This window comes from Geotrypetes seraphini, chromosome 2 (genome assembly GCF_902459505.1).
Source record: "Geotrypetes seraphini chromosome 2, aGeoSer1.1, whole genome shotgun sequence".
In the NCBI taxonomy this organism is placed as follows: domain Eukaryota; kingdom Metazoa; phylum Chordata; class Amphibia; order Gymnophiona; family Dermophiidae; genus Geotrypetes; species Geotrypetes seraphini.
Genome location: NC_047085.1, coordinates 104,225,147 through 104,234,600, shown reverse-complemented (window position 1 = coordinate 104,234,600; position 9,454 = coordinate 104,225,147). Strand labels below are relative to the sequence as shown.

Below are 9,454 nucleotides of genomic sequence, written 5' to 3'. Positions count from 1 at the left end.
GCTCTGAACTGTTTGTGGTATATATATTATTATTATTTTCAATTCAGTTTGCACCATATAACCAGAAGCAGATATACTGCAGGCCTGAGTGCTACAAATCACTTCTTGTACACATGCATGGTTTCTGTATCTGTACCTTGTCATTTCTGTCAAAAACTGTTAATCAGAGACTGTAGGCTCTACAGTAGAGTCCTTACTGCTCTGATTCATTTTAAAGCATAATCATGTTCCTGCAATGTTGTGTTTATTTGTATGAGGCTGCACAGCATGTGGGTTTATTATTCTACCATAAAATGCTGTGGCTGGCTTCTAAGATCTGTCTTATTGGCTAGACACTAGGTCAATCTATAAGACTAAGGTTTGTCCCTTAATTGGTTATTTTGGGGAGAAATGGTATAAGAAAATAAAAGCTAGATATCTATTATTTATATTACAACAACTAGGCACAAGACTAATTGATTATTATGCAAACTAATTTTTTTGCCTATGAAAGAGATCCAGTCCTAAAGATGGGGTGTTAACATACAGGGCTAGTTGCTACCACCTCCTCTTGAGCAGGTGGTAGTTATTGACCAGCGCGGGGGTTAACGCGTGATGAAAAGTCGTGCGCGTTAACTCCACTAGCGCGGCTTGATAAAAAGAGCCCACAGTGCATTAAAGCACAATATCACCTCTGGACTTCTGAGGCTTTTTTTCTTCAATTTTTCTATATGGTAGATTGATATCTTTATTAGTTGTATATTGTTGTCCATTAGTGTACAGCCATTAACAAAAATTACTGCAAGCATTTACCATCACTCACTTTGGCCCGATTCTCAAACAGCACTTTTAGAGGTGATCACGGAATTCCTCCAAGAATTAAAGACAAGAGACTCCACTGTCCTCTGCTACACAGTGCTCATGTATGAGCAGCACAAAGGTACAGACCCATCTGCTTTCCTTCTCATCAAGATATTACTAAATGCTCACGGGCCATTGGGAGGTCCTGGAGAGGCCCTTTCAGGTGGCAAAAGCCATGGCGAAGCTCTATCCGATGGATGCTTAGTTTAACCAGCTTTTTGTTCCTCTGAAAGTGGATTCTCTGTTGGAGCAGCTTACAAAACGAACCTCTCTTCCCAGTGGTCTTAAAGGATGAGCAGGATTGCAGGCTGGATTTTGTTAATAAGAAGCTCTTTGAGACCATGACCTCAGGTATAAAAGCAGCTGCAGTGGCGTCTTTTGTCGCCTAGGCTTGCCACTCCAAGTTGCGCCATGATCTGGAGACTATTGTCGGGAGAGATCTTCCGTTTTTTAATGTCTGGAGTGGATTATGTAGCTGATGCTCTGTATGACCTTTTCAGAGCCATATGCAAAATGTCTGCTTATTCCATTTCCAACTGCAGGATGCTATACAGTGGGTGGAGGGATTCCTCCTCCAAGATAACCTTGAGTAAATTACCATTTAAAGGACATTTACTGTTTGGGAAAGGTCTGGATGATCTTATGGCCAACGTGCAGGATTGCAAGCCAGTCTTTTCCGGACAGCAGATCTTGAGCCCCTAGGGGGTAATTTTCGGGTGTTCAGACGATATTGCCAGTTCTCAGAAGGGCCTTTCCTCAAATTTACTCCCCTCCCTTTTTATAAAAGCATGGAAGAGGTTTTTAGCAGCAGCTGGCACGCTGAATGCTCTGTGCTGCTCTGACACTTATAGGAACACTATGACTGTTGGAGCAACGCAGAGCATTCAGCGTGCCAGCTTCTGCTAAAAACTTCTTCTGTGCTTTTGTAAAGGGGGGGGGTTAATCAGGTAAAAAATCTTTACATGTGAAGAATACACTCTTATAAATAAATAGAGAAATATTTCCACCTCTCTCCCACCCCCCATCAAGTCTTGAACCAGGGGAAACAAACAAAGTGTACTACTTTGAAATTATATTTATTAGTTTCTCAGTTTGAGAGAAATCCTGAATATTAACAAATGAATGTTTAAACTATTTTAGAGTCCGCTGCTGTACTTTAAGGTAAAATACAGAGCTATACTATTTTCCAGAGTTTTTTATTTTCAAAAAACTGAAAATAAGCAACAAAACAAATACATTATGCAAACTATTCAAATTTAAAAAAATGAAATTGTTCTTGCTGTAAAATACAAACAGGTGCAGCACTGACAGTAGGAACTTTAAGAAGAGATGTTAATTTGATTGAAAAGTTTATCCTTAATAACCTGCGACATCAATCCATGGATAGCTTCGATGGTGGTCTTGCAGCTGAAAAAGAAATATCAAATCAATAGCAATGCACAAAAGGCAAGGATATAAATCCTAAAACCAGCCTTTGCAACAAACACCCTGGGTATATATAAAAGATGTCTGGGACTAAGGACTGCTCATTAGGAGAAAGGTATGCAATCTGCAAGCTTTGTAATTATAAGTTTTTAAAATTTTCTTTAAAAAGAAGTATTAATGAATCATTTTACTGTTAGTTAAGTCATTTAGAAATTCTTCCACAACAACCCTGAACCCCTAAAACCAGTTTTGTGTGGGATGGAATCCCAAGTCACCTCACACTGGTTTGATCTACTTTTAAAAATGTATTTGAACCAATAGTTTTAAATACTGTAGTTTTCCACTGACAAAGAGCAAGTTGGCTATTTATTGTTTCAACGAAACCCTGAGTTGTACAGAAAGGATAATATTTTTTTAAAAAAATACGATTTATGGAAAAACAGGTTCATGTATTGTATTTATAAAAGTTCATGGCGATGTATAACATAGCATTAAACATACTAAAATCATTAGCTAAATAAATCCTAAATTGTATTATAGCTCTTACTGTACTAATCCAATGCTCTTTACCTTGAGCACTGCAAGTACATTTAGTTAATTCATTTTAATCCCATTGTCCCCAAAGAGTTCAGAACGGCTTACAGGTTAAACATACATATTATATAGCCAACAGGTCACAATTTGACATAATTACAGAACAAGTTTACTATACAAGGTTGTATCCTAACTTGCTACAAACTAGGGATCTAGTACAAATAGAGTTTCCAGGTTACAATTTGCATAGTTATCATTATGGGGGTCATTTTACTAAGGCACGCTAGCCGTTTTAACGCACGCTAAACGCTAACGTGTCCATTATAGTCTATGGACACGTTAGTGTTTAGCGCGCGCTAAAACGGCTAGCGCGCCTTAGTAAAAGGATCCCTATATGTCTAGTAGCACTATATAAATGATTTATACTTGTAGCAGTCTACTTGGGACTACCTATTTGTCTATATTATGTATATTACAGCTTATTCAAAATACTGCTGCAATATGATCACATTATTCCAGCGTCAAATGCAATACAGTACTCCCCCGAAATTCACGGGGGTTCTGTTCCAGAAGCACCCGGAAATTTTGAAAAACCGAGAATGCGGTTTAGGAGCGGATCGGAGGCGGGAGAGGGCTACCGGGGGGGGGGGGGGTGGAGGGTGCCAAAAAACACTATTTAGGCTGGCAGGCGGTTTGGCTGTGCAGAAGGGTGATTGACTGACCAGGGGGGAGAGAAGAAGGAATAGGCTTGTAGAAGGCTGACTGGAATCGACAGCTGTGCAGAAGGCTGATTCACAGACTCAGTCATTCCCTGTATTTTCTGACTGGAAGAGGCAGTCAGAAAATGCCGTGAATGACTGAGTCCACAATTTGTGAATTTGCAGGGGTCTACTGTACACCAGTTACCTTGTGTTTAAGCATATATGGCTTAAGATCATTATGTTACTGGAAATGCATCATCTTAGCTGAAAGCTATTTCATTTACACTGTTAACATTTGTTCTTTGTATACTTCAACTACCGGCATACTAAGCATTCTGGCAGAGAAATCCTCTCATCCCTCTGTAATCTAAAACTCTGCATTGTCAACTGTAGTTCCACTAATGTGAAGCTCTTATGGCTTCTCCAAATAAAATATAGTTACAGAGATCTTCAGTTTGTTTTATGACACTGTACTGTTTTACCTTGTAACTTGTGAATAAATAATTTTGTGGTATGCTTGTTAAAAAAGTAAAATCAGAACACAGTACATAAATCCCACTTAATTATACTATCTTGGGAACCTCACTAAATTTGCTTAAAAAATAAAAGCTATGACTTATTATCTGTTTATCTCATAAGTGGCTTACAAGTAAACATATACAGTAGAGGTCAAATTTTACTGTACATTGTCCAATGCATTATAAACATCAATCAGCTTTGTTTATATTGTTCAACAAAAAATTGTAGTCATTCTCAAACATTTTTTGCTTGTATGTTTGAACAATAAGCTAAACATAGAAAAGTTCATAAACAAAGCTAACAGAAACAGTTGGGTCCTTTTACATAATTGCACTGCTATGTTTCAATGTGTTTATCAGTAGTGTTTATATTTGAACATCTCTGATGTAAACTGTTTTATTTTATGTTAATGATGGTATGTTATATATTTTATGTATGTTTTATTGTACCCCACTCAGAACTATACTGCCATACTAAACTGCCATATAGGTGCCATAAGGGATATTGGGATGGTAGAAAGGTGGTTATAGTAGGTTTGGAGGGAGTTTTGGAGGGCTCACTATAAATTATAAGGGTATATGGTGAGATGTATATCTGGCATCCTTTATGTGATGTTCACAGCACATAAAGGTGCCCCACTGCACTTTGAACATGTCCATGTGGCCAGTCCATTAGAATGGTGAACCCCACCTACATCTAAATGGTGCTGGTTTGGAAGATTATAGCTTGGATGTTTTTGTGGTCGAAAATGGCGAATAAAGTTAGATGTCCTGATGGTCTCTAGCCATTTTGGTAACCAAGACGTCCAAGTAGGTAATTCTTGGAAAAACCCCAAACATTTGGATGTCCTTTTTGAAAATGGACATTTCTGGGCTTCTGAATTTAGACGTTTAGTGGGAAACGTCCAAGTTGGTCTTAGATGCCCTTTTTGAAAATGACCCTCTTTGTATGTATTTTTATTTAATTGATTTAACAAACATATAAACACAAAAGTAAAATGTGATCTTATTTATTGGCAAATTCAGATACTTTTACATATGGGGGATATTATATGTTAAAATTTTTTCTGCTAATATATGTTCCTTTTAAGCATTTTTATTCATAACCTATCATTATTTAAGAGATATTTTAAGAAATTGCAGTTGCTCCAGAATACAGCAGCTAGACTAAACAGATTTGAGAGGGCCAGTTCACTACTGGCAGAGCTGCACTGGTTGCCAGTTAAGAGCAATATCCAATTTAAAGTCGCAAGTATGGTCCCACAAGGCCATATATGGGGAAAACTCAATTGGGCTAACATCGGCCATTCAGGTCACGAATTCCTTCTACAACTCAAGAATGACCCAGTGCTGCAAACTGTCTCTTCCCTCTCCCCCAAAATCACTCTTTGGGTCTACCTTCGAGTTCCAAGGTCCCAAGATTTGGAATTGCCTTCCAGTCTGCTTATGACAGATCCCTTCCTACCTTCAATTCAGGAAATTACTAAAAGACACAACTATTCTCACTCCAAGACATGAACTTTAACTGATCCTCGATATTACCATTATGAATCCTTATTAATCTTATGTAAGCCGCAATGGAATGGTATGGTTATGAAATTTAATGCACATTGGGATGAATAACACAAATCATAGTTATTGGATGCTAGGATCCACCTTCGGAGTCAGTACCCAAGAAAAAGATCTAGGCATCATCATAGACAATACTCTGAAACCTTCCACCCAGTGTGCAGTGGCAACCATAAAAGCAAACAGGATGCTAGGAATTATTAGGATGATGTTTTACTGCTTGGGATCTAGCTAGGTACTTGGGACCTGGGTTGGTCACTGTTGGAAAGAGGATACTGGGCTTGATGGACCTTCGGTCTGTCCCAGTATGGCAATTCTTATGTAAGACCAAGAATATTTTAATGCCTCTGTATCATTCCATGGTACGACCTCACCTTGAGTACTGCGTTCAGTTCTGATCGCCATATCTCAAAAAAGATAAAATGGAATTAGAAAAGATTCAACAAAGAACAACTAAGATGATAAAGGGGATGAAACTCATCTCATATTAGGAAAGGCTAAAGAAGTTAGGGCTCTTCAGCTTGGAAAAGAGATGGCTAAGGGGAGATGTGATTGAGGTTGACTAAATCCTGAGTGATGAATAACGGGTAAAAGGGGACTGATATTTTACTCTTTAAAAAATTATGAAGACTAGGGAACACACAATGAAGTTACATGGAAATGCTTTTAAAACAAAATATGAGGAAATATTTTTTCACTCAAAGGATAGTTAAGCTTTGGAACTCGTTGCGAGAGGATGTGGTAACCGCAGTTAGGCAGAACTGGGTTTAAAAAAGGTTTGGACAAGTTCCTAAAGGAAAATTGACAGTATGCTATTGAGACAGACATGGAAGAAGTCACTGCATGCCCTGGGATCAATAGTATGAAATGTTGCTACTATTTGGATTTAAGAACATATGAATTGCCATATTGGATCAGACCAAAGGTCTATTAAGCCCAGTATTCTTTTTCCAACAGTGGCCCACCCAGATTTTATGCTTCTTATCCTAGGAATAAGCAGTGCATTTCCCCAAACCATCTCAATAATGGCCTATGGACTTCTCTTTTAGGAAATTATCCAAACCTTTTTTAAACCCTGCTAATCTAACCAATTTTACCTCATTCTTCGGCAACGAATTTCAGAGTTTAATTCCACGTTGTGTGAAGAAATATTTTCTCTGTCTGTTTTAAATCTACTACTTAGTAGCTTCATCGCATATCCTCCTAGTCGTAGTACTTTTGTAAAGATTAAAAAAGTGATTCACATCTACCCTTTCCACTCCACTCATTATTTTATAGACCTCTATCATATTACCCTTGAGCAGTCTCTTTTCCAAGCTGAAGAGCCCTAAGCGCTTTAGCTTTTCCTCATAGGGAAGTCATCCCATCTGTTTTTATCAATGTCGCCTTTCTCTGTACTTTTCTAATTTTGCTATATCTTTTTTGAGATGGCGACCAGAACCAGTATTCAAGGTGTGGATGTTCCATAGAGTGATACAAGGGCATTATAACATTTTCATCTTTGTTTTCCATTCCTTTCCTGATAATTCCTAACATTCTATTTGCATTCTTCGCTGCTGCCATATACTGAGCAGAGGGTTTCAAAGTATCTTCAACGTTGACACCTAGATCCTTTTCCTGGGCAGTGACTCCTAACATAGCTAAAGTTCAGGTTCCTTTTTCCCACATGCATCACACTGTACTTGTTCACATTAAATGTCATCTGCCATTTTGATGCCCGATCTCCCAGTCTCACAAAATCCTCTTGCAATTTTTCACCATCCTCTTGCGATTTAACAACTTTGTGTAATTAGAAAATTTAATTATCTCACTAGTTATTCCTATCTCTAGAGCACTGATAAATATGTTAAAAGCAGTGGTTACACACAGTGAAAAACTCCTATATCACAAACTACAAGGGTTCAAATTATTCAAAAATATCTACTCCCCTTGAAACAATCCAATGTGCAAGTAACCCCTCTTATGCAAGAAGTAAATATTCATGTCATTGCTGGTTATCAAAATCAAAAAGATGTTACAAATAAACTATGTTGAGGGAACTATCCAAAATGAGGAAGGAAAAGCCTCAGACTCAAACCAGTTGCTACAATTTAGCATGCAATCAGGCTATGTTCAACAGAGCTATCTCATCGGCATAAAAACCACCTCCACCAAATAATTCCTTCAATGTATAAATACATTTACTCTTCTCCATTGAGAATAGTGACCATTTAAACCTACTCCATTTATTTCTGTCTTTCAAAAAGTTCTTAATCCGTACTAGGACATTACCTCCTATCGCATGACTTTCTAATTTCCTCAGAAAATCCAAATACACAATATCAATCAGCTCACCATTATCCACATGCTCATTCACCCCCTTCAAAGAAAGGTAGTAGACTGGCGAGGCAGGATTTCCCTCAACTAAATCTATGTTGGCTTTCTCTCATTAAATAGTTAAGCTCTGGAATGCATTACCTGAAGATGTGGTAAGAGAAGTTAATGTAGCTGGTTTTAAAAAGGTTTAGATAAGTTCCTGGAGGAAATGTCCATAAACTGCTTTTGATACAGATATGTGAGAAACCACTGCTTGCCCTGTATTGGTGGCATGGAATGCTGCTACTATTTGGGTTTTTGCCAGATACTTGTGTCTTGGATTGGCCTCCGTGAAGATGGGATACTGGACTAGATGGGCCACTGGTCTGATCCAGTAAGGCTATTCTTATCTCTCATTAATGCTTATGTACATATTCTGCAACTTTATGATAGTCTTTACCATTTTGCCCAGCAGAGATGTCAGACTCGTATGTTGCTTTTTATGACTTTATAAGAATAAAAAGATGAAATTTTGGCGCTTTCACATTTTAAATAAGTAAATGCAAAATTTGACCATCCTGGTCACAACAGCAAAATTTTATGGAAATAACAGACACTTTCTATACTTTTTAGGCATGAGCAATTGCATTTACTGCCCAGAAACAAAAATTGTGCTACATAGGACTCCTTTTACAAAGGTGCACTAGCGTTTTTAGCGTATGCACAAGATTAGTGCGTGCTAGTCGAAAAATTACCGCCTGCTTAAAAGGAGGTGGCAGTGGCTAGCGTGTGCTAAAACCGCTAGCGCACCTTTGTAAAAGGAGCCCTATGTAGCACATTTTTTGTTTAAAGCTAGTTTGAAGTGTTTAAATTTTTTTTATAGTAACTTGTATTCTTCTGCTCTGTGAATGAATTATCTTCATTTTCAAAGGCTCAGACCACTTCTTAGAAGAGCCCATGGTTGTTGAAAGTGTATAGGACAATCACAATATGAGAAATTAGAAGGGACAGAGTATTTCAACTCTGAAATTGTTTTTACCTACTTAGTTTTAATGAGTCAGACAATCAACTTCTTTGGCACTGTGATGGGATATATACATCCTGTCACCAGAAAATAAAATCTTGAGGAGAAACACCTCACTGAGAAAGCATTGCCAGAAGACACTGTGGGGTTCATAATAATAATAAAAAAAAAAAAGTCAAAAATGTGGCCTAAATCGGCACTTGGACGATCAAAAAGATAGATCGTCCAAGTACCAATAATCAAAGCTGGTTTTAAACATTATCTAAAACTAGCTTAAGTCTTTCCTCTGCACCGGGGAGGGGCCTGATTGGCTCAGGCACCTAAAGCCTGCCCATATGAGGGACCTTAGGTACTGGGCTAACTAGAAGTGACCCAGTTGCCTTAGGCCCCTCCTATGTGCGGGTCTAAGGTACCTGGGCCAGTTAGGCCTAGGTCCCTCCCCAGTGCATCCCACAATGCACCGGGAAGGGGCAGGCCCACCATTTCAAGGATGGCGGGCCTGCCAGCCGGCTGGACCAGGGACCTGTCAGGGCGGCCAACGTTAAGGT

The 9,454-nt window shown here is 38.5% G+C and overlaps 1 protein-coding gene across 1 annotated transcript in view; it reads right to left on the bottom strand.

The window, feature by feature from the left end:
• Positions 1-1,900: 1,900 nt before the first annotated feature.
• COPS5 (COP9 signalosome subunit 5) overlaps positions 1,901-9,454 on the bottom strand; it is a 48,764-nt gene continuing 41,210 nt past the window's right edge. The window contains exon 8 of the mRNA XM_033933362.1: positions 1,901-2,247. Coding sequence (XP_033789253.1) covers positions 2,160-2,247 — 88 coding nt within the window. The 3' untranslated portion in view covers positions 1,901-2,159. The remainder of the gene's footprint in view (positions 2,248-9,454) is intronic.